Here is a 25,621-nt window from a genome sequence, read left to right as displayed (position 1 = left end):
ATCATCCGTCCCCGAGCCTGCAGCCTTTGTTCACTTTCCAAGATCTCCATTGAATAACATTGAGCGCCCAATGGCTCAAAAGCACCCTGCACCCAGCCGCCCGAGTGCCCCTGGCAGTGCAACCTATGTCCTAATCTACTTCCCCATTTGCCCTGAGCAAGTGACCAGGAGCCCAGCTCCCACAGCCGCGTGGCCTGCTCGCCAGCAGCCACCAACCGAAGGCCCCCTGATTCTCATTGGATAACATTGGGCCTAACTACCTCTGCACCCGGCTGCTCCTGTGCCGCTGAGGGTGTACCAACTGTACCTACCTGACCCTGGGATACCCCTGAGTCTATGCCCAGAACCTTAACTCTGCCAGTCGAGTACTTACCTAAAAGCCGATAACTCACTTTTTTTCCATAGGCTAACATTGACTGGTTTCACTTGGAAATTCTTCTATGTGTGGAGTTTTGGAACTTTAAAATATTCATCCAAAATCAGCCGAACAACGAATTCCGATTTACTCACCTGTTATCAGGAGAGACCTCAGTGCTGCATCTTGTAGCTCAGTACGGACCCTGAAGAGTAATTTTAACCTTACTTACCAGTAACTTGAATTTCCTTCTATAGGAAATCATTGCCTGTTTTTTGCTGAAAAAGTTTCTAAGTGTCTATTTTTGAAACTTACAAATATTCTTTAAAAATCGTACCAACTGTGAAAACGTAATTACTTACCTGTTTTAGATAGATACCCCAGTACTGAGCCTAGGAGCCCAGCACTGGATTACAAAAGTAACGAGAACATACTTTACCAGTAACTTCAACTTTCTTCCATAGGAAACTATTGACTGTTTTTCTGTGAAATTTCTTCTGTGTCGAATTTGCAAACTTATAAATATTCCTTAAAAATCGCCTGTATAACTTAAACGCAGTTTCTCTTACAGGTGGTACACAAGTGCTGGATCCAGGATCCAATACTGACCTAGAAAAAGTAACCATAACCCCACTTACCTGCTAAGTGAATTTCCTTCCATAGGATAACATTGATAATTTGATCAGAAAAACTTTCTAAGTGTCAACTTTTAAAATAGCAAAATATTGCTTAAAGATCACAACTGTAACTACAAGTATTTACTCACTTGTTTCCAAGAACTGTCCCAGGAATGAATCTAGGATCCAGTCCTGGAGTTAGAAAAATAATCCTGAAAGTAATCAATTGCATATAATTTAAGATTTCCATTGAGCTCAATGTGTTATTGTGTCTGAAATTATGTTGCCTATTGCAACAAACTGTAACTCTTACATTCCAAGTCAATTGCCTCTTGCAAAGTATTTAACTAAAGCATCTCATTCTGAGAAAGAATTTTGATACCTATTGTTGGTTCTAAAATAAAACAACCATATATTTTTAATATACAAACCATTGGCCTAGAGTTCAGTTATTGAGTGTGTGAGACCATTTGCTGACTGAGTGTGTACAACAAATGCTTTACACTGTCCTTTGATACTGCCTTACTGCTCGACCAAGCTACCACTCGGAAACAGTACATACAGAGCCACTTTCTCACAGTCACATTTGCCAAAATGTGTCCAAATTCATGAATGGCAGTCACCCCAATTCTGGGCCAGAGGCCACAGCACCTGACACACCCCGATCAGTGAGGCATAGTTCCATATGGGCAATTTGCGACACGTGGTGCCACTAACCCTGTTCAACGCCAGCCTGCGACACATGGTGCCACTAACCCTGTTCAACGCCAGCCGGCGACATGTGGATGAGGGACCAGGACTACCCTGCGAACCAGTAGGTCCTCCATCCAGCACCTAGGCGCAAAGCAGGAATGTCCACACCAGTGGTCGCACGGAGAGGAGTAAGAGGAAGATGCGGCTCAGTCCGGACGAAACCTGGGTCACATACACGGAGGTGTCCCAACACATGGTGTCACTGAACCTGAACTACGCAGGCGGGTGGGGCCATCCAACCTATGCCAGCGACACTCGGTGAATGGGCCGTGCTGACCGCTGCCTCAGGCCTACACCACAGTCAGGTAGGTCACAGATTTGGATCTGAACATCGGTTATTTAGATGGCAGAATACATATCATCGCACGCACGCAGAGGCGTAAGAGGATGACGCGTTGCAGTCCGGAGGGAACAAGATTATCGTTACGGAGGTGATCGAACACTACCGACAAATGCCCTTGTGTCACTAACTCTGTGCCTCACCAGCCAACGACAGGTGGCTGTGGGCCATTGCTGACCGCTGCCTCCGGCCTACCCTGCGGTCCAGTAGGTCACAGACTCTTTATTTTGCAGTGGCTGAGTTCATATAAGAGTACCAGCATCATCGCAGACAGCATCCCCTCTCAGCCCCGGTGCCACTAAGTCTGTTCCCCGACAATCATGGACACTCACTGGTCAAACTTTGGTGGCGTCTGAGTCTATGGACTAGGGGGCATTTTTCATCCTCATGTAGCTGATACCTAATTGGTGGTGGCAACGAGGCTGGTGCATCCTACTTTGGCAGCTGATCTACGCCACCTTCAACTGTAGGGGCAATGGTGGGACAGCACGGGACTCCGGTGGCTGAAACACTTACAGGGCTCGGGCCTCCTTCTGACTCAAAGGTAAGTGTGGGGGGACAAAAGTTAGGGTTTCAGCGATCGGAACCTCCTCCCTCCTTTGCAACCGCAGCCCTACTCTGGTGCCACGCAGCTCCGCCTCCAGGTCTAACAACTGTGCTTCCTACTGCACCTCCGCTCTGCTCCCGCTCCCTTACTGAAGACAGAACTGGTGAAAAGCATAGGCAGAGTTCCGTGACTCGATCTGAATGTACTTTTTTCACTCACAAAATAAGAATAGAATATCTTTGGACATGGCAGTGGATGCAGTGTCATCAGCATTGCAATGGTGTTAAGTGTTTCAGCTGCGCATCTTAGGGATTCAGCATCTGGCAGAAATTGGTGATGAGGGTTCGGACTTAGACTGGTTCTTTTGTTTTCTGAGGGTAGAGCAGCAAGCGATTAGACTTTACGCTTGTTCTTCCCAGTCTATCCAGATGGATTGTGGAGTACCTCAGGGCTCTTCACTAAGCCCAATGCTTTTTAATGTCTATATGACCCCTTTCGCCCAACTCATCAAGGGTTATAGATTTGAAGTGTTGTCTTATGTGGACGACTATCAATTGATCATTCCTTTCAGTGATCAGATTGAACACTTCATGATATCCATCGCTAGCTGGAAGTCTCAATATCATTCTAAATTAAATTCTGATAGGACAGAACTGCTAATTTTAGGTCTTTATCACCATATCTGGATGAAGAATTGGTGGCCATCTGAGCTTACCTCCCCTCTGGTGCTGGAGAAAGTGCAGCGGAAACTGTCAGGAACCTAGGAGTCATATTTGACTCCCAACTACCCTTCCATCAGCAGATCCAATCCGTAACAGCTGAGCGCTAAGCACCCAAACCCCGTAATGTTCTTTTTTTCACTTCTTTTAGTTGGGAAAATGGTGAACCAGGTCCTAGTGATGTTGATGTTTGACTACTTGAGTGCCCTATGTTTAGGGACCACAAAAACCTATTGCCAAACTACAAATTGTGCAGAAAGCAGCTGCAGAATTGCTGCTGAATAATCCTACTTTTCTCTAACTTGAAAAACCTGCATTGGCTGCCAATGTCTAAGTGAGTTCAATATAAAGTGCTATCTTATTTTCCTGGAGGTGTCTAAAAAACAGGCCTTATTGGGCCACAGAATATCTTTTTCCTCTACTTCACGACCAGACCTTTAAGGTCAGCCAGTTCTTTAATTGTCCAAACCTAGAAGAGGTGGTAGCTCTGCTGCTGTATTGCGTGCCATGCTATGGAACAGTATGCCACTGGCACTCCGCTCCACTTAGCACACCTCTTAACATCTGGATAGCCACTTGTCCTACTAGGTCTTGGCCATTTTGCCTGTAGGATTGTTTTTTAATCAGGTCACTGTGCCTTACAGAGCCTTTGTTCTTGCTCCAGAAATCTCTTTATCATTTCATTTCATTTTGAGAGTTTGAGATTTGAGATCATTGTTGTATGTACTGAAGATAGGTGGTAAACCATATTAGAACAGTTTTTTGTCTAAACCTATTCTTTCTCCAAGACTGTTAAGAAGTTTAAGGTGGTTGCAGTGTTGAAAACTGCCTGCAATCAATGATTGTAAGAAAGAAAGAATGAGTGTAGTACTTCAAAAACACTATAGCTGTTTGCAAAATGTCTGATTTGTTTTTCTCCTGCCTCACCATTCCTGTCCCATAACAGCCGCCACTGTGCTCTGGTTGTATTCTTTGTACACACAGCACCCGATTCACAAAGGTGATCTTAGACCTGAAGTCTAAATTTAGATTGAAGTTTAAGTTTAGACCTGAACTTTACATTTACATTGGAAGTTTAACTGTAGACATGAAGTCAAAGTTTAGACCGTTATATGGTTTCTACGAATTCACATAAATGTCAGAATATGAGGACTCTGTGTCCACACATATCATTAGGAAATGGCCCAATGCCTGGCTAGCTCACAGTGCCCGATCTGAACCCCTAAACTCACAGGGTACAAGATGGTGTCTGCAACCTCAGAACATGAACACTGCTATTCCCCAAAGAAATTGTGTAAACCTATCTACCCTTTCGATGTTACTTTTACAAGTTCACATGTTCAAGGTAACTCCGGGCGGAGTTTGGGTAGCCGGGCGAAGCAAGGCTACGCAAAGCTACAAAAACACTCCGCAACACTATGCTGAGTTACGCAAGCATGCGGAGTTGCTTGTTCCGCATGCTTGCGTATGCTCGTGCATGCTCGCAAGATGTTTTTGACGTTCGGGGGAAATATCACGCAAACTTCACCACGCGTCGCCAATGGGCACGGGCATCTTGTTTTTTTCCTTCGTTTGCATGGTTTTGGGTCCTGTTTCTCATCCCTCTCAAATCTTGTCAATTTTTTTTTTTTTGTACACTGTTTTTCTGATTTTTTTTTTATTTATTAGCTATCCCTCTCTCTCCCTAAGTGTATATTTTGTGTTTTATTTCTACTTTTACTGCATTTCTTTTTAAATTTTTCTACTGTTTTATAATACTTGCTTTTTTACTCTCCTACTTCTTCTCCTGACTTTATTTTTTACTCCTACATTTTCTTTTCTGCCCCCCGGTCACCCAGAACCATGGCTTAGGGTACCTCCCCCAACAATAGTAATGGGAAGGCCCCTGCACCCAAGAGCCCCCTTCCTTGCAGCAGACGGAGCCTGGAAGGAGTGCAGCCCCGGCCCTTTTTACCGAGGTGATGGTGTCCGCCCTTGTTTTTTTGTTCAGCACCCCCTCCCCTTAACCTTGGCAGCAGGTGGCAGGCCTGGCTCCGGTTACTCTACCCAGGAGCATCACTGTTGATGGGCGAAGGTGCGCCGGGCAGTGTTTCGCTGCTTTGGGGTCCGGCGCACCCACAAACAGCTGACCCATCGGTGGTCAGACATCTTGGACCGGGAGAAGAACCTGCTCGACCTGCTAGGTGTAGAGGTTGAGGGGCTTGTTGAGTAGCTATTTATAGTAGTATTGTGTGTTCTGTTCGGTGTTACTGTTCCGGCAAAAATAAAATGCCAATTAGCAAGAATGCTGCTGCTTACATCCAGGTAAGTTACTTTAAAAAATCTTCTGTTATTGTTATTCTTCTAGACACTAGACAGGTGCTCAGCGCTCCTAATCTTACTTGTTTGCAACTTTGAGCTCACTTGGGCTGATTATGTAAGAGAGTTTAGAGAACTTAAGTTAGGTAATGCTAGAGAGACTATGGGGCATATTATCAAGACAGGCGATAAAATTATCGCAGTTTTAGCGGCAGAAAACTGCAGCTAAAACGGCGATAATGGGCTTGATAATATGCTCTATGGAATTCCAATTGAAGCCCATGTTAGATGTGAAGGACATCTAACATGGGCTTCAATTGGAATTCCATAGAGCATATTATCAAGCCCATCATCGCCGTTTTAGTGGCAGTTTTCTGCCGCTAAAACGGCGATCATTTTATCGCCTGTCTTGATATTATGCTCCTCTAGTCCTTTCCTTTGTCCTCCTGTTACTGAGATGGTGGTGGATTGATAGGTAGTTTCTTTAGTTCCTTAGTATTAGTTGGTAAGTTAATTAGCGGTCTGCGTGATGCATCCTCCGTCTCGTCACATGTTGCTGACTCCAGTCCTTAGCATAACTTTTTGTAGTTAGTTAGTGAGTGATTAATATAGCAACTAAGTAATAAGCATCACATCAGCAGCGACCAACAAACAATATTGTGTATGCAAATTTATTCATGTTTCCATCTATGCATTTTTGAGGACTAAAATAAATGGAAATGCAGACTTAGTGAAAAATTGGCCCGTCAAAGGGGGTTGATTCATTGATGATTTCGAATGAGATTGAAACTTAGAAGAAGCAGATATATTTTTGGCAATTCATTTCAAATGTCTTTGGAATAGGTGGACTAGGCTAGGTTTCACTTAGGTTTAGGATTCTGGAATCAGAATGGAACACTGGATTAGTAAATAAATAATAACTAGACAGTCCGCAAATCCTGCGATACTACTAGTCGATTAGATTAGATAATTTTATTGCAATTGTTGTTTCCAAATATGTTTTTGGAGCGTTTTTTTATTTTTTTATTTGTTTCACTCCAATCATCACTGTTTGTCTCTTTCTTTATTATATATTATCTTACCACTTTAGTTTTGAAAAGTTTTGAAACTCAGGTTCACCAATAACTATGGCCACTGAGTCCAGTCCGTTGGGTTGCCTCTTCTAGTATTCTTAATCTTCTGGAGAGGCTTTTCAACAATTGCCACCAACAAAATGCCCAACCAGATATTTAACTATTTTTGATAGGATAGGACATACTGCTACTGTCTACTCCAATACTCTAGTATCCGATTTGTACTAGTGATGTATGTTTTTCCTAGGCGAACCGACCACCAGTGCCGGGGCCATCAGCGGGGCAGGAGACACCAGCCAGGAGGGATCAGTGGATGCAGCAGCTGCCGCAGGGGTGAGTGATCCAGCAGATGTGGTGGGTAGTAGTAAGTTATACTTATATTCCTTACTTATTGACAATAGTTACACACAAGGATGTACACTGTATGTTGAGAGAGACTAAGTTGTGAACAACGGTTGAAGAAGAAGACACCCTTTACTTAGCATTAAAGCAATAGAAGTAGAGGCGGGAGTTGAATAACTAATGGCCTCTTCTATTTGACTTCATGTCAGCTAGGAAAGTTTTATGGAGAAGAGTAAAAGTCAGACGACCTTGATGGATGCTGTTGGAGATTAGGATCTGCACTTATGTTGCCCCCACTTTTTTTCTGATGTATACACTGGTTTCTGGCTATAGTCTGGCTGGAACCCTGCTAATCAGGGCCCCAGCATCTCTGTTCTCTCTAAACAACTTGGAGTGCATATTATATTCACAAGTGATTGGATACTGTTCTACCTTATGAGCCCCTAGTAGATGGTACCTTAGGTACCAAGGGCATAGGTACTTCACAGGCCTACCAGGGGCTGAAGCATGTATTATGCCACCCTTGGGAAGCAGACTAAATCTGACACCACAGGCCTGCTACTGCAGCCTGTGTCAGGTAGTGTTAGCACTCCTCATTAAGGTATAGGTTCCCTATATCTCACCATACACACACATATAAACCTATCGGACACCCCTATGGCAGGCCCTGTCAATCCTGAGGGCAGGGTGCTTGGTATCCATGTGAGGGGGTGCCTCTGCCTGAGCAGGGCCCCTCTGCAGCTCTCAGACTCCATTCTCTGTAGCTGATTGTGGATGCGGTTAAACCATATACTCTTAAGTGCACTGTAACCTAGCGTTAAATGCTAACTTTGGGATGGCTGCATCAAAACATGTCGTGTTTGGTGTCAAACACTTTGGAATTATACCCCCACACCAGTAACTGGTGTGGGAGTATGATCCCACCCTTCTAGAGGGATAGACATGTACCCACTGTGGAAACACGGTAGAATTCTGAAGAGCCCTGGCATCACAAAATGGATGTCACCAGCACAGACACTGGGCTGCCCTCCTGCTTCTGACCGAAACTCACAGTGGAGGAGGCCCAACAATAGGTGTCCTGTCTCAGGGAGGTGTAACCACCTTCCAGACAGGATTTAGTGTATTGGGGCTGGGTGGGTGCACTCATAGAGTGCTTTGAAGTCCTGCACTGGGGGAGCAGTAGTCTCCTCTGTGCATATGCCAGATCAAACCAGTTCAGGGGCTACCAGCCCCTGCTCTGGCGCAAAATTGGACAAAGGGAAGTGGGTGTAGCCACCCCTGACCCTCCCATAGGAGTGGTCATAGAGTTAGTCCCTCCCTTACTTGTAGTATAAGTTAGGGAACCCTTGCAATTGCAAACTAGATATCCCTGGATGATGCTCTGAAGAAGAATCCTGATCCTTCGACATTCCACTACCTTTGGAAGACTGAAGAATCTCCCTTGGAGTCAAGGAGTGACTCCCCTGCTTGGCAGGCACCAAAACTTTGAATCAATGGTCGCAAACGTTCCCACTACCGCCGGAGTCCGAAGTCCCTGCAGCCCCAGAAGTAGATTTCCTGACTTCTTGACAGCCATCGTGGAGTCCCCAGCAAAGCTGAGGCGAATGGAGCCCACGAGTGATGAGGAACAGCAATACCCGGGTACAGTGCACTATTGTCAAGTGCAACCCCTTCACAATGATCTATGAACTTGTGCATTAGACCATGTGTGGTCCAATCCTCCAACAAGATTTTCTCCAAAGATCAGAGACCTACCTCGTCCCGGGTGACCGTGGGCTCCGGGTGAGTGAATCCTCCTGAGGTGTCTTTGCGATTGCTTGCTGGTTGGCTTGTGGGTCCCCTGAAGACTTTTCTACATAACCAAAGTGCTCCCTTGGTTGCTCCAGGCCTGCCCTGACTTGCCCTTGCTGGGTGAGTCCCTCAGACCTTGCTGGTCTACACCGCTAACTTTCTTCACTTTCCACAAAACTTGCTGTTGCCAAGGCTTGTTGGCTCCAATCCGGTTGCCGACACCTCAGTAAGCTGCAGACTTTGTGGGACACACAGAATCCAGCTCCTGGTTGTTGTCAACACCTCCTGGACCTCGTGGTTGTAGAGTCAAGACACCTGTGATCACCTGAAATCACCCGACTACTGTGGGCATCCAGCTTCCTGGCCCCGGGTCACTGACAAGTGACTTTGAACACTGTCTCCTCTGCTTTCAGGTCTTCTTTCTTCTGAATCCAGCCTTGGATTCCACCGGACACTTCTTCTGTCTTCACAAGCAGCAAGTCTTCTTTGGCTCCCATTGAAAACGATGCCGTGACCCGACACCAAAAGACACCTATGCACCCGGCTTCCCTGGGTGAGGTAACTCAAGTACTACGGTGCTCCTGTGTGTGTTGGCTCTAGAACTACTTACCCTGTAAGTTACTTGCTTGTAGACTCTCCCAAAGTATCCTAAAACTTTAAAATTCCAACCGCGACTTGCTCAATTGAAGTCTACTGGGATCCGCGGCTCTGTTCTCATACTGCATGCGTCTCCCGTGGGTCCTTTACTTACCTGCCTTGGGTATATTAGTGAGGCCCCAGCGCTTCTGAAGGCCCTGGGCCTTCTCTCTTCTCAAGTTGATATTCTTATACCTCTTTTTTAGTATATGGTCTGGTACGCCCCTAGGGCCCCAGCTATATAAGTGCCTAATTTGTTGTGAAACGTTGATTTGTGCATATGTTCCTGACTTCTAATCTCATAAAGCGATTAGTAGAGTGTGTCTAGTAATAAATACATATATATTTTATATATATACCTGTGTAGTGTCCTTTCATTTAGTGATTCAAGAGATTATAAGGTAAAACAAGCTGCATTACATTCCTCTAAAGACTTAGCCTGAAAGCTGCTCTCCACAGCTACCACTAGGATAGCTTTTTTTAAAAGGTTGTCTTAAACCTATCTACCATAAGAGTCGAATTGTACTGGTCTAAGGTGGCCACTTTAACTAGTGACCAGCATATACCAGGCCAACTTCTCACAGATGCGTTGAACGAAAAGGGATGGAAGGATTGAAGGAGGAAGGACAGGCGAGATGTAATATATGACTGGCACGGAAGGATGCGTAGGATGGATAGGTGGCTGATAGGAGTCAGATGTATGGATGGTTGAAGGATGGGTGGAAGGTAAAATAAAAGATGCCTGCCTGGGTGGGTGAAACTGTATGGGTGATAATAATAATCAGGGTTTTTCAAGGAAGGAAGGACACATTGTAGTGGTTCAAAAAGAAATATCAAATGTATGTTGTTGGTGAAACTAAGGATTCTTGAGAGATTAAGAAGATTGATAGACATGTTTACTTTGAATGGCTGGATGCTTGGATGGTGGAGACTGTCACTGGATGAAGAGTCTTTGGAAAGAATGTAAAAGAAAAATAAACTGTGCCAGAGTAGCAAAGCCGAGGAGAATAATAGAAGATTAGAATTGAAAAAATATGAGGCTAGAAGAGCAATGCAATGATTGATAAATGAAAAAATCGCTGGGAAGAGAAACAACAGGACTGATTTTAGGCAATGTTTTTGATTCAAGGTTGTTTTTTCAGAATACTCCCTTGACTCACAGTAGTTTGCAGGCACAGCATATATATTGTGGATGTACGTTATCAAGAACCTCCCTCCGACTCCGAGGCCCACTCCCTACCTATGTCATCTTTTTTCGACTATGTCAGCCTGCCCTGGGTGGGTTGGTTACAGAATCAATCAAAAGTACCTCCTGTGTCATCCCATATATAATAAATGATCATTTGGATCAGATATCATCTGCCTTGTTGTAGTACTCAGGGTCAAAGTGAAATTGAGCAGTTTCCCTTGATGTAACAGAGTACGGCCACCCATAATAGAAAAATAAGATGATTATGTATTTGTAGAATACAGCTGCCCCACCTGCAGACAGTAGTAAATAAAAATAGCGTGAGTCTGCGACACAAGTGTGTTTGTCTAGGGCGCAGGCTGACTGACCTGACATGCCAGCTACAACAAGGTTAATTTAGCTAAACTAGAGAGAGAAGAAGAAGAAGACTGGTGTACTCCATAGTGCCTAGTAGTAGTAATGCCTGAAACTCCCACAAATGTTAAAGGCCGAGGTGGAAGGATACCACAAATGTTATGTACTGCTTGCTAGTGCTACTGTGCCACTATGTGTAGAATTCATTTTGTGTTACTGTTTTGCTATGAGTGTTGGTAACAATAGTCTTTTTCCATTCTTGATATAGCTACTCCTTCCCAACCAAAAAAAGCCAAACCAGACAGGAAGGAGTTGGCAGCCATGGCCCAGCACTGGAAGCTGGAGGCCATCTGCAAGGAATATCGGCGGCTGGTGGTTCTGGTGGAGGAGGAGGAGGTGGCAGCAGCTGCAGCCTCCTCCAAAGCCCCTGGCTCCGGCCAGGCCCCCGAGTGGTACGGTGCCACGGTCTGGCAGCCACCCACCACACTTCCTTCAACACCGCTGCCCGCCCCTGTGGATGCAATTGTAAATCTTTCAAGCGCTGCATGCTCCTCTGGATGACAAGCCTAGAGGAGTGGATAAAGGTCCTGGAAGGTAACAAGCGACGAGCCTGCCGCTAGAGAACTCCGTCGTATTGCCCCTTTTTGAATCTTTTTTTTAGAGGGTGGGAATTGGGTGTTGTCACTGGGGAAAAGTTGGGGTTTATATTGATTATTTAATATGGACAATTGACCGGTCATTGGTTGGACTCTTTCCTTACCTTTGGACATTGATTGAGGTTAGGGAGAGGGGTGGGTCAGGTGTTGTGGGATTTTTACATCAGTTTATTTTGTTAGGGGAATACATTATATTTATACTTAAACTTTGCATATAATGTAAATGTTTTGTGGGGGGGTGTGAGAAAGTGCCATCTTTCTTGCATGGTATGCCCCCACTTTTTGCTAAATTGCTGAATGTACTTCGATTGAGTGTACCCTGGGTTCCTGCCAATCAGGTGCCCAGGGCCTATGTTCCTTCCTTAAACCACACAAACTCCCAATTGGCAAACCCTAGCCACATGTCAGCCCCTAGTAAATGGTACCCTAGGTACCCAGGGCCTTGTGGCCAGGGAAGGCCTCTAAGGGCTGCAGCACTCATTGTGCCACCCTCAGAGGCCCTGTACCCTTACACACACACTGCCCTTGCAGGCTGAGTGTCTGGGTGCAGGACAAAACAAAGAGTCGACATGGCACACATCACTGTGTACCATGCCCATCACCTACACTGCCAAGGCATATGTCAGCCACCCCTCTAGCTGGGTGCATTACGCCTATGGTGTGGGCACAGGAGCAGGAGCCCTGTGCCCCTACAGTACCCGGGTCCATTCCTGGGCACTGTAAGTGCAGTGCTGTCATTTAAGAGTACATGGTGCTGAGAGCTTGTCAAACACGAGCTCCACAGCACCATATTGGCAACACTGAAGCCTGGGAAGTTTGGTATCAAACTTCTCAGCACATTGAACCCACACTGATGCCAGTGTGGGATTTAATGTACTAAGCACCCCAGAGGGCATCTTAGAGATGCCCCCTTACAGCTAACTTACAATCCACGTCTGCTCTGAGGCTGCCCAGGCTGCCACACAGCAGACACGTTGCTGGACCCCTGGGTGGGAGAGCCCCTGCTCTCCCGGGCCTGCAACAATGCACATCCTGGGTGAGGTGAGAAATCTCCTCCCCCAGGATGAGCAAAGGGAAGCTTCAAAGGCATGCCGCCATTTGGAGTTTCCCCAGGCCACTGCAACCCCCCACTCTGGCGGGAAGCTTGGCCGGAAACCCCATACAAGGACAGGGGATGTGCCAGCCTGCCCACCCCACCCCTCAGGTGGGGGAGGTGAGGTGAAGCACATCTCCGGGCTCTCGCCATCTTGAAGATGGGAGGCCCTACCCTATCAGGATTAGGCTACTGCCCCCCTCCCACAGGAGAGAGGCAGGATAGGGGGTGTACCCACCCCAGGACAAGGACCCGTTGGTCCCTGGCCTTCACCTACCTGTAACGCCCCTAAATCTAGTATTTAGGGGCACCCTTAACCTTCCTTCCTTAGATTCCAGATAGAAAATTACAAGAAGAGCAAGAAGAACAAAGACCTGCCCTGCAGCTGCTAAAAAGAGAAGAAGACACCAACTGCTTAGGCCCCAGCCCTACCGGCCTGTCGACTCTCGAACCTGCACCAGCGCGGCATCTCTCGTGGCCAGCAACCTCACCAACCCCGGAGGACCTGGCTACCTTTTGGCTCTAAGCCCCTGGGACTCCCATGAGTAGAGGCTCTACTCAAGAAACCTATTTTTAACCCCTGGCAGCAGCCCGGGACCGCGGACCCAACACACTCTGCACCAGCCAAGCCTGGCCAGTGCCGGAGTGGACAAAGACCCTGAGGACGACCCCATGGCGACTGTGACCCCGAGTCCGGCACCCAAGGACCCCCCTCGACATCCCGGAAGAAGCCTGCAGCCTCAGAACCCAGTGCCACCCCAGCCGCGATCAACCAGAGGGTAAGATTCCCGACGTCAAAAGGCACCCCTGCACCCGGCGCCCTGCGGCCCCCTGTGCCCAATCCCGGGGTACCCACCTAACCTACAACTACCCAACTTACCTCTCGAAGTGGTGGTGGCACCTGAAACCTCCTCGTCCCCGAGCCTGCAGCCTTTTTCCAAACCGGAACATTCCCATTGATTTCCATTGAGCGCCCGAAGGCTCAAAAGCACCCTGCACCCAGCCGCCCGAGTGGCCCTGGCAGTGCCCTCTCTACACTAACTTACTTTCCCACTTGCCCTGAGTAAGTGACCAGGAGCCCAGCTCCCACAGCCGCGTGGCTTGCCAGACAGCAGCCACCAACCAAGGCCCCCCTATCCCTCATAGGATAACATTGGGCCTAACTCTCTCTGCACCCGGCCGTCCTGAAACCGCTGAGGGTGAACCAACTGTACCTACCTGACACTGGGGGACCCCTGAGTCCATGCCCGGAATTTCAACTCTGCCAGTCGAGTACTTACCCTTAAACCGCTAACTTCATTTTCCTCATAGGGTAACATTGACTGGCTTTTTCTTCAAAAATCTTCTAAGTGTGAACTTTTCAAAACTGCAAAAATTCACCAAAAATCAGCCAAGTGACAAAAACGAATTTACTCACCTGCTCCTAGGTGAGCTCCCAGTGCTGGATCTTGGTGCCCAGCCCTGACCCTGAAAAGTGTTCACAACTATACTTACCTCTAACTCATTTTTCTCCCATAGGAAACCATTGTCTGCTTTTCTGTGAAATTTCTTCTGTCTATTTTTGCAAATCTGAAATATTCTTTTAAAATCGTACCATTTCTGCAAACGAAATTACTTACCTGCTTTTGATAAGGACCCCAGTCCTGGGTCTAGGCACCCAGTCCTGGATTACTAAAGTAACGATAAAGTACTCTACCTGCAATGTGAATTTCTTGCCATAGAGATCCATTGAATGTTTTCTTTGAAATTTTTTTCTAAGTGCTAACTTTTGAAATAGCTAAATATTATTTAAAAATCATTACAGTTATTAAGTCGACTTTCATCACTTGATTCTGAATACTGACCCAAGGCTGGTTCTAGGAGCCAGACCTGGAATTCCAAAAGTAATCTGAAAAGTAATTTATTACATATAACCTGAATTTACCATTGAGCTCAATGCATTGTTATGTTTAGGAAATAGGATTGTTTATTGCAACCAACTGTGACTGTTTACACAAATTTATTGCTTAAGACAAAAGTATTTATATTCAACCTCTCATTCTGAGAAAGTATATTTTTACTCCCTTTGTGGTTCTAAAAATAAAACAAGCATATATTTTATATATATAAACCATTGGCCTAGAGTTCAGTTATTGAGTGGGTGAAACCATTTGCTGACTGAGTGTGTACAATAAATGCTTTACACTGTCCTCTGGTACTGCCTTACTGCTCGACCAAGCTACCACTTTTGAGAGTAAGGTCATACCTAACTTTGACCTCTATCAGCCTCTGGGGGACTGTGGACTCTGTACACCCTGTACCTATTAGGGAACAGTATATACAGAGCCACTTTCTCACAGGGGGTTACTCTTTTACTTCACACGGTTTCCTTTACAGCTGCAGGACCACAGCCAGTTTTTGATTTAAATAATCTGCCGATAGTGTAACACATGTACAGATAGATGCGGTACCCTCACTTGTGAGTGACTTGTTCTACTAGTACTGTCAGTCTCTCCTCCGAGTCTATGCAGTCTGCAACTGGACTCAGAAGGGTGTGGGTGTGTGAATTAAGGAATTAATTTCCATATTATTAATTATGCCTCCCCAAACTTTTTCTCCTACCTGTGATTGAGGTTTATTTCCATGTAGGCAAAGTGATGGCTGCTTGGTGCTGATAGTTTGTTTTCCCAAGATGCCATGGTGGTGGTAGTAGTAGTAGACACTGGCAGTAGCATTTGAAAAAAGAAAATGAGACAGTCAGTCTCCTGAGGGAGACTCGGTAAGGAGTATAGAACAAAGTACAGTACACATAAAGACTGCCAAACAAGAAAACATACTGGTTAGCAATGCTAAAGTAAAATAAAACATAATGGTGGTGGGGATAGCCTAGTACAAGTTGCAAACTGTAGTTGACTTGACCTATGAAGAGGACAAGCATAACCTTTGGTGCTGTAAGGATGATTAATCAATGCCGGCAATTAATTGTGATGGATTATGTTCCTCTGGGAAAAAAAATTACTTGCAAATACTGAGCATGGGTGGGCAAACAGAAGAAGATCCTCACCCTGCCTTGAGTTAGTGTTGCTTTTACCACATCCGCCCCAGCAAGTGTGTGATGAATTATTGGTGTAAATGTATTTAATTTAGTAACACCTCAATATAAGTCACACAGCCCCGGTGAAGAGGGTTAGGGTTTGAGTTATGGTTGGGAAGGGGTATTTGAGGGAAAGGTTTGACAAAGACAAACTACACATGGACAACAGACAATCTTGGCAGACAAACATCATATTCATAAATCTGTTAAGGGAGAAAAAGGAAATGCATGCATGATTATGACTTATTGGTTAATGATAAGTAGTACTAACTAGACTAGTAGACAGTACAGGGTATCAGTATATTATTAATATTATTATTCCATTGCTTTGACTGTCTGTCCTCAGAGAGACCCAAATTACTTACATGTTATGTTCTGTTGTACCGGGTTTCTTTTTAAAGCTAGCAAAGAAAATTAAAAAATAGCTGTAGGGATAAATCATAAGCAAAGAGAAATTATAATAAAAACACACAGTCATAATGATTGAAGAGAAAAAAGGAATTCAATTAGTTAAAAGATGATTAATGATACTAAGTTACTGTATGTTTGCTTAAATTGGGGAGTTGCATCGAGGCATTCCTCTTGGTCCTCCCTTCTATGGATGCTCCGTCTGTCAATCTTGGGTGCCACTGCCTGCCTGGCAGATTTGTAAGGTGAGTGTGAGTTGTTTCTCCCAGTATAGCAGCGCGTGGTAAAGGCCAGCGTGTAAGTGTAGATAGAAAAACAAAAGGGATATTGACAAATCAAGGAGAAAAAAAAGCATAAATTATGGAGGAGTGCAACAAGAACACTTTCAGAGGCGGCATGGCTAAATCATCATGTCTACTCCGTTTCCAGCATTAACCTACAACAACAACAGGACAGAGCAGGCCCACGGTGCCCACCCACCTCCACTTAGCTTAGATTTTGAGCCAGACCAAGCACACATATACTGCAACACAGCATTTTCCAAATTGAGTAACTAAATCAATGCACCACTGTCAGTCATACCACTACACTCGATTCCACCACTACACAAACATGTAGGTCGTCTGTGGTTGTTGTTGACTTGTTTACATTTTATGGCACTTCATGAAATGCTCCGAGTTATTCCATCAATCATCTCCAATCCTACTGACTGAATGAGTTTTGTATGGTCATCATCATCATGGTGTCCAACTCAGTCTTTAGTGTACCTAATGTGTCCAGATTCCATATTCAAAAATTGAACGGATCGGCCTGCAGTAGATGTACAATTTTGTTATTAAACAACAAGAAGGGAAACATTGACTTGAGTAGATTTACTGTATAGATTAAATACTTGTACACTGCATGCACAACAACACAAGCACCAATCACTCAGAGTCAGCATCCAATGCATGGCATGCCATCCATCATTACCTGTAGGTCTTAAGGGGCAGTTCCTCTCGGCTCGGGAAGGAGGATAGCTATAGTCATGCTGTTTGAAGGGACTCGACAATGCAGGCACACATTTCTTGTACTATTCTCTATCCAATGTCTGACTTGAGGGAAATGGATTTAGGGGGAGTCAGGATGGAGCAGGACTCGGAGGAGTGGACTTACTTCTTTAATAAATGCAAACAGTTGCAACTCCAATACGGCAAAAAGAGTAAGACAGTGGTGATAGATTTGTTGTGATTCGAACCAGAAAGACAGAGACACACACAAATAATAAAAGTAAATAAGGAAAAAAGTAACAAGTTGAAAGCCTAGTTGGCAGGGAAGAAGAGCTTGTCCTCATTCTCTGGTGGTTCACCCAGAAGTAGGTCATCTAACACACTACTTCCATGACCTTAAATTGCCGTCATCATCTTCTTGCTGTGATACTTCAGGTATGGTGTAATTCGGTGGTTTGAAATGCTGATTCATTTTGATCATGGTTAAACTCTTTACGTTTTGGGGTGAGAGGTTGGTCCTTTTCACTGTTACAACGGCACCAGCAGCACTGAAAACACACTCAGAAGAGACACTTGCGACAGGGCAAGCCAAAACGTTTATTATCATCATGCTGAGCACTGGCCATTGGCACCTTTTCCCATACCAATACAGTAATGGGTTTTGATCAATGTGCCCTCTGTTGGGTCATTCAGATAGGCCTGGACCATCTGTTGAATGTTCAGGGGTGTTCCACTTTGCTCGGCCTCTTTTGCCTTAGCTTCAGCACTGGACCTAAAAAGCCGTTGCTGTAGAAACCATTCCTGTGCCGATTTTGGTGGGGCTGATGCTCCTGTTCTTGTTGTTGTGGATGATGTTCTTGGTGTTATTGGTGGTTTTGGCTGCTGTGAGCCAACCGCACTGCCCTTAGGCTCTGAAGTTGAACTTGATGCTGGCTGCCCTGCAGTACTTTTTGTGGCCTGGAGTAGCGGGCCCCTAATTGCTAGCTGATCTTTTTCTAAGCGACTTGCTTCCACAACTATACAGGTTTTGTACTTGGCAACATCCACCTTCGAAAAAGGAATCAATGTGTTAGTGTTCAGTACTGCTTTGTACCGTGGATCCAGTATTGTTGCTGAAATGTAATGGTTGGATGCACCCTTGCATTTTCAGATAAGCATAGGGTTAAGCTCTCCACCAACTCATAATCTTTTTTTTCCTCCACACCTGCGTACATTGCAGACATCCCCTTCAGCTGTTCCTGTAGCATGTGCAATAATGGGATAGCTTGGCCCAAAGTACAGTCCTCCTTGCTGACTTCACGTGTGAAGAGCTCAAAAGGAAGTAGCATTTCTGTCAGGCATTTAATTAGCCCCATTGGTCCATCTCAATAGTTATGCCTTTCAAAGTAGCATCCCCTCTTTGCATGTCATATTAATTGTTTGGTCTGTACTGCTGAAACAGACGTTCAAGCATGCAATAAGTTGAGTTTCAACATGTTGGCACCTCCTGGATGAGTGCTTTGACTGGCACTCTATGCTCATGTTGAATGATCCGCAGCTGCTTCCGGGCTTTAAAATTATGACTGAAATGTTTGCAGATTCTTCTGCAGGTGTTCAGTAAGTTGTTGACTCGGTCTTCTTTTTTCAGAATGCAGTGCGCCAAACCCAGAACCTTGAAATAACCACCATTGGACATGGCCCTAACTATATTACTGCTATTGTCTGTGGAAACAAAACCAATTGTAAGCCCTCTTGGGTGTAGCCTTTCTAAGACCTTGCATTAAACTCTCCCAAAATGTTTGCAGCAGTATGAGATTTCTCCTTGGTTAACATGGCTACTGTTGCATGTTTCAGAGTGGCATTAAAAATCTCAGCAGTGTCAACACCTGCAGATAACTTTTATCTGACCCCCACAAAAGAGATCCAGTGTGCAGTGCTGCATATGCAATCAGTGGCTTGACAACTGGTCCACATGTCTGTTGTCAGGTGGATAGTGTGAAAAGCACTCTGCTGCAAAGCTTGTCCAAGCAGTTCCAGCATGTAGTGATGTAGTGCTGGAACAGCAACTCTGGCAAAATAGAACTAGCTGGGAACCTTCCATTTTGGGCAGATGGCTGTCACAAATTCAAGAAAACCCACCTCTTTCTCAAAAGAAAAAGGGAGGAGTTCCAGCGCTAACATTTTTGCCAGCTTCGCATTGTACAACAGCGCCATTGGGTAGTTGCGTTCATACTGCCCCTCCGACCTAAACATGCTGAGCACATTAGGCTGGATTTTTTTATTTTCTTGTGCCACTGATGCAGGTGACTCCTTGGTGCCAGATGTTGTTAGACTCAATGCAGCATGTTTTTTAGTTGCGGTACTCTCTTGCCTTAGTGTCTCAGCCTGACTCTTACTCTTGTGCCACAGAGATGTTGCTGAGGATGATGATGATGTGGGCGGTACCACTGCACTGCTGGGAACAGGGCTACTTTGTGTACCATAGAAAATGTCTCATTCTTGTTCACCTTCCACCACGATCGTATCTTCTACTTCTTCATCACTACCAACAGCAATGGGTGCAGGTTTTTGGCCTTGAAGGTGCACCTCCCAATGGATCAAGTGGTATTTTTTAAGATGGGTTGTTTGGCCTCCAGTACCATAGTTTGTAGCAAGCTTACCCCCGCTAACAGCTTTTTCACAAATGGAGCATATAGCACCGTTGTCCTCCTTACTGCTAACTGAAAAGAAGTCCCAAACTGGGGAGGTGAACTTTCTGGTGCTGCTGGTGGAGGTGCTACTTGCAATGCTATATGAACTGGAAGGTGGGCTTGGTGGAGTCTGGCTCTCTGCAGACGCAGTACCTACTTCTACTGAGGTGGTTGTGTTGGATGTAGGTCGCTGCCAGGACTTGGCAAATGCGAAAATGGAAGCTGTAGGTGGTTTTGGTGTTATCTCTGTTGGTCGTAACCATGCCACATCCCTCACAGCAATTGGGGAGGGGGTAATGTGGGTCTCTACTGGGGCGGGACTGATGTCCATGATGATGACTGGCTCGTCATCATCCTCCTCTTCTACATCGACCTCCATAACTCCAAGGCTTTCTGGAATCTTCTATTTCCCTAGCCTTCTCTGGTGGCGTATCTCAGTCGCAGACTGAGGTGGTGGCATCCAATTGGCATCTAGATCATTAGAAGGGGGGCTAGCAGAAGAACTCGATTTTGTTGCTGGGGATCTGGAAAACAATACATCTTCTGAAAGATTGGCTTGCTCTTCTTCATCTGCAGGAAGCTTTATCTCCTGAACTGCCCCTACCTTGGGAGAAACAACTACTATTGTGGGCGGTGGTCGCGGCTGTTGTGGCAGCTGTTGTTGCAGTTGATGTTGTCCACTTGTCTGAGTTTCATGCGTTGATTGGGTACTACTTTTTGATAATAAGTCAATTTCAACGTCGCAGCTTGTCAGCGTTGTGATTTCACTGGCTGCCTTTATGACAGACATGGGCTTGGGCCTAGATTTGAGGGATGGGCCCACTGATGAGGGGGTGCTGCTCCAAGTTTGCTCCATGAACACCGCTGCTGCAAGCGCAATTTTTTGTTTTCCCAAAAACATCTCAGGCGGCACACCAGTCTTGATAGGTGGCAGTTCCTTCCTCTCACTGGCAAATGTATTGGTACTGGAGGACCTGGTTCCTTTCTTTGGGGCCATCTTCTTCAGATGCCACTCAGTGGCACAAGTTGAAGAGATGTCTGTCTGGGGCCACATGTCACGTGACATTGTGCGCATCAGGACTTCTGTCTAGCAGTACAGCGGGTGATGATGACACTTCCTCCACAGTCTTTTGTGCACCTAAAAGCAAAGAAGCCAGAAGAACCTCAGTGAAACTTGACATTTGGTGTTGTGGTTCAATTACAACTAGTACAAACAAACTAATATATTAATTATCTACTGGCGGTCGCCAGTAGATAGTTATAGTTAGGACCTTGTTTCCATAGGAAATCTCAAAATTCTATTTAGAATAACTTTGGCGCCGGTTGACGAATCTTCGCGAAATTTTCAAAACTAATGGGGCGCTCGGCTCAGCTCCTACCCTGAAAGTCTTGGGGGGATACGTCAAGCGGGGGCCGAGAAAAAAGAGGGGTCCCAAAACTCATTTTCCCCATGCATTTTTCCATAGGACCTTTAGTCGAAGGTACAACCCGAACGGCTGAACAGAATTACTTGAAATTCGGCAAAGAGGTAGTCCTCAGGTCAGGGAAGTGCTTTTTGCATATATGGAGTCAATCTGTTCAGTAGTTCCTGAGAAAATTGCAGTTAAAAGCACATAAATATCTCTAGCCGCGCACCGTGCGCGCACCCTAACGTGCGCGAGCGTAATTCTGATTGTTGGTTAAATGTCAGCCAACGTTCGAATCGGTCGAAATCAGGAAGTGTCGGCCACCATTTTGTTTGTTTTGAGTGCGAGAGTGAAAAAGGAAGGTGGCGAACGTGAAAAGGGGGCAGGGTAGAGAGTTCCTGACCCCCTAGCCTTTGTCAGGGGGTCCCTGAAGGACCCCGAAGGCAGAAAAAAACATTTTAATTTTTTTCAAAAAATCGCGGGGTGCGCGCACAGTGGAAAAACCCTAAAAAAAAAAAAACTTTATAATACGTAGTTTATTGTAAAATAGATATATAAAAAATATAATAATACATACATTACTTAGCATTTAAAAAAACGTACAAATTCACTGAAAAAACCATAGGTTTCACACACGTTATAGTTAGGAATTAGCATTTAAAAAACCTTGCAAATTCACTTAAAAAACCATAGGCTTCACACATGTTATAGTTAGGTGGACATTTCACTCGTAAAAAAACAATGAAATTCCCCCGTTATAGTTAGTTCAGATAACTATAACTCGCGCGAACGCCACTCTATCACAAGGTTGATGTCGTCAGTGATGACATGAGTGATGCCACTGACCAAGACATGAGTGATGTAATATGTGACGTCGTGAGCAGTGGATTGCGGGCGCGCGAGTTATAGTTATCTGAACTAACTATAACGGGGGAATTTCATTGGTTCTTTACGAGTGAAATGTCCACCTAACTATAACATGTGTGAAACCTATGGTTTTTTAAGTGAATATATAACTTGTTAGTGTTATTATGAATATTACATTTTATTAACTTTAGCTATTAAAATAAATAACACCAGTGTAGCCATTTGTGAGACTTTGACAACAAGGGCTTTCATGGTGTACTGTGTACACTCAGGAAGGATAGGAAAGAAGAACAAAAACAAAAATACAAATGTAATGGAACCTGTTTGGCATTGTGCATCACGTGGGATGCAGCATTCATAAAGCTGCAGCTGGCAATGGGGATGGCAGCAGTAAACCAAGAGGAACAAAGGAAAGACATGCAGGCCTATGGCAAAAGCAGCACACTAACTACCACCACAAAATGGCTGCCAGCCACATGGTCAGGCCAGAACAACAAGAAGAAGAAAGCCAAAAAGAAAAAAGGAAAGACATGCAGGCCTATGGCAAAAGCAGCACACTAGTAGCAAAACAAAATGGCTACCAGCCACATGGTCACTCACAACAAGCAGGAGGCCTGGAAAACAATGAACCTAAGCAGACCTATAGGGCCAGACAAAGGAGGCATGCTAAACAGGACCGCTTTACTGCAACACTGCAAAAACGATAATCCACAGGGCTAAAAAAGGTTTGCAAGTTACCCAACAACCACACCACAGACATCCAACAAAGGCATTTATTGAACACACACGTAAATAGTGAAAGAGCCCCCAAAAACACATTTTGCTATTCAATCCAATGTCACCCATTCCCTAAATAATGTGAAATTCAACAGACAACACAGAAACAGTGGTTTCATGCATGGCAGGCTACTGGGCTAGTGAATTAAATAAATATTGCAAATTAATTAATTTTAGAGAAAATGCAGTGAACTGTGCAACATGTTTCCTTTATAAAAGATGAAAAATTACTTAACAAGAAACAACTAGGCTCCTACTGAACTACAGACCAACCACCACAATACATTTTAAAGTACAAAAAAAATGTAGATGCAATGCCTAATTAAACAAACATCACCAAGTTTCCAACTTACTTGTGAAATCTCAGATTTAAAAGTCCTCAAATCCAATGATATATGATGCAGCAGCAACAAATAGTGATCCGTCGAGCTACAAATCCAAATGAAAAGTGAACAGGAGATGGACAAAGCACTGGGAGGAGCCAGCTGGACAGGAACAGGAAGTTGGATAATCTGGGGCACTTTCTTCCTCTTAAAAAAAGTAAAAAAAGGACTCCTTGCACAAAAAAGTACAGCCAGATGTCAATCTGAGGAGTTTGTCAAATCCAAATCACTGTTTTGAGAAGGTTTTGATGCTGCTCGAGAGAGATTCTGCCCCAGATTGCAATTCTGCGTGTTCAGGATCGCGAGCTTCACAAAACTTATACCGTGCGGCCAGCTACCAATTCTCTTGTGCTCGCGAGCAGATGGGAAATCTCATCAGCGATAGTAGGCATCCAGATTAGTCGCTCCTGCGGGTGCGAAAATGCATTTTGAGGGCAAGAACACAAAAAATCTTTGCTCCGCTGCAGATTTTATGCCCAGGGTTAGTTCAAGGTAGACACTAGAAAGATACGTATATGGATTCTCAAACATGTATTGAAACAGTTGTATCGTAAAAAGCATGTGCTGTAATTATTAGGCAGATGAATGTTGAAAAAAATAAACCTTAAACCATAATAACATTACTGTGCGATTATCAATATACTCCCACCTAATACTACCTATACTATTGAGAGCATAGTGGGAGTAACCTAGGCCAGATTTCTTGACACAGCTTAACCCCCCATATCTGAGTATGATGTGTCATGAAGCTCGTCCGGATAACCCCTCACATCTGAGTATGATGTGTCAGGAAGCCTGCCCGGCTTACCCCCACATCTGAGTATGATGTGCCAGGAAGCCCATACAGCTCACCCCCACACCTGAGTATGATGTGCCAGGAAGCCTGTATATCTCACCCCCATCTGAGTATGATGTGCCAAGAAGCCCATCTGGCTCACCCCCCACTTCTGAAATTGATGTGCCAGGAAGCTCGTTCGGCTAACCCCCACATCTGAGTATGATGTGCCAGGAAGCTCGTTCGGCTAACCCCCACATCTGAGGATGATGTGCCAGGCAGCCCACCTGGCTTACCCCCACACATCTGAGTATTATGTGCCAGGAAGCCTGTCCGGCTAACCCACACATCTGATTATGATGTGCCAGGAAGCCCTTCCTGCTCACCTCCCACATCTGATTATGATGTGCCAAGAAGCCAGTCTGGCTCACCCCCCACATCTGTGTATGATGTGCCAGGAAACCTGTCTGGCTAACCCCCAACATCTGAGTATGATATGCCAGGAAGCCCATCCAGCTCACCCCCACATCTGAGTATGATGTGCCAGGAAGCCAGTCCAGCTCACCTCCCACATCTGAGTATGATGTGCTAGGAAGCCAGTCCGGCTCACTCCCACATCTGAGTATGATGTGCCAGGAAGCCCGTCTGCCTCACCCCCCAAATCTGAGTATGATGTGCCAGGAAGCCCATCCAGCTAACCCCTCACATCTGAGTATGATGTGCCAGGAAGCCCATTTAGCCAGTCCATTGTAGGACAAGGTCTGGGTCGGTAGGGCTGGATCTCAGTCACAGCGCAGAGCATTCCAGGGTAATCCTAGGAAACCAGATCTGTTGCTGAATGTCACGTAGATGCCCTCTATATAATAAAAGTAATGTTCCAATTCCACTGCGTCGAATGTGCAGAGCTGATTCCATGGTTTGTACGGAGCTTATGGCTGTTTCCAACTAGACAACCAAATACAAGGACATTGGGTTCTATGTTCCTAATCTTTGACAGAGTGGATGAACAACATGATATTGATGCTTACTAAGAAATTATCTATATGCAGAAAAAATTCTAACTACATTATCATGTAAGTATATGACGTATAAAATGTCACTATTAGAAAAAGATGTCAAGCTAAAACATATAACTAAAATGGAGACACAGGGGCATATTTGCATGACCCTTGCTTTGAGACTGCAGTAATCTGCGCTTAGGGGCCTATTATGATCTGAGCCGTAAAGCCTCTGACCTACAGTCGGATGCTTTGCGACTGAGATCATCGGTTTCAGTTCCTTCTGGCTGATAACAATACAGCCAGTTGTAATAGAAACAGGCCGGTCATTCTGGTTTGCTTCCGATGGACTCCAGGATCCTGTCCGCCAGTCAGATGCTGGCCTGTGATCCCATAGGAAGGTATTTCCGCCTTCGGGATTACGATGCTCAGCTTCCCACAAACTTTCTATGCTGGGCTTTCTAACACAGAAAACCTGTTGGAAAGTGAGTTTAGGGGCCCCTAGAAGGGCCC

General features: G+C 45.2%; 1 protein-coding gene across 1 annotated transcript in view; it reads left to right on the top strand.

Moving 5' to 3' along the window:
• The first annotated feature begins 5,599 nt into the window (after positions 1-5,599).
• Positions 5,600-25,621, top strand: part of LOC146829887 (extracellular calcium-sensing receptor-like) — a 170,331-nt gene continuing 150,309 nt past the window's right edge. The window contains exon 1 of the mRNA XM_085606563.1: positions 5,600-5,635. Coding sequence (XP_085462689.1) covers positions 5,600-5,635 — 36 coding nt within the window. The remainder of the gene's footprint in view (positions 5,636-25,621) is intronic.

Source organism: Triturus cristatus, chromosome 5_2 (assembly GCF_964204655.1).
Source record: "Triturus cristatus chromosome 5_2, aTriCri1.1, whole genome shotgun sequence".
NCBI lineage: Eukaryota > Metazoa > Chordata > Amphibia > Caudata > Salamandridae > Triturus > Triturus cristatus.
This window is presented reverse-complemented; position numbering and strand designations above follow the sequence as displayed.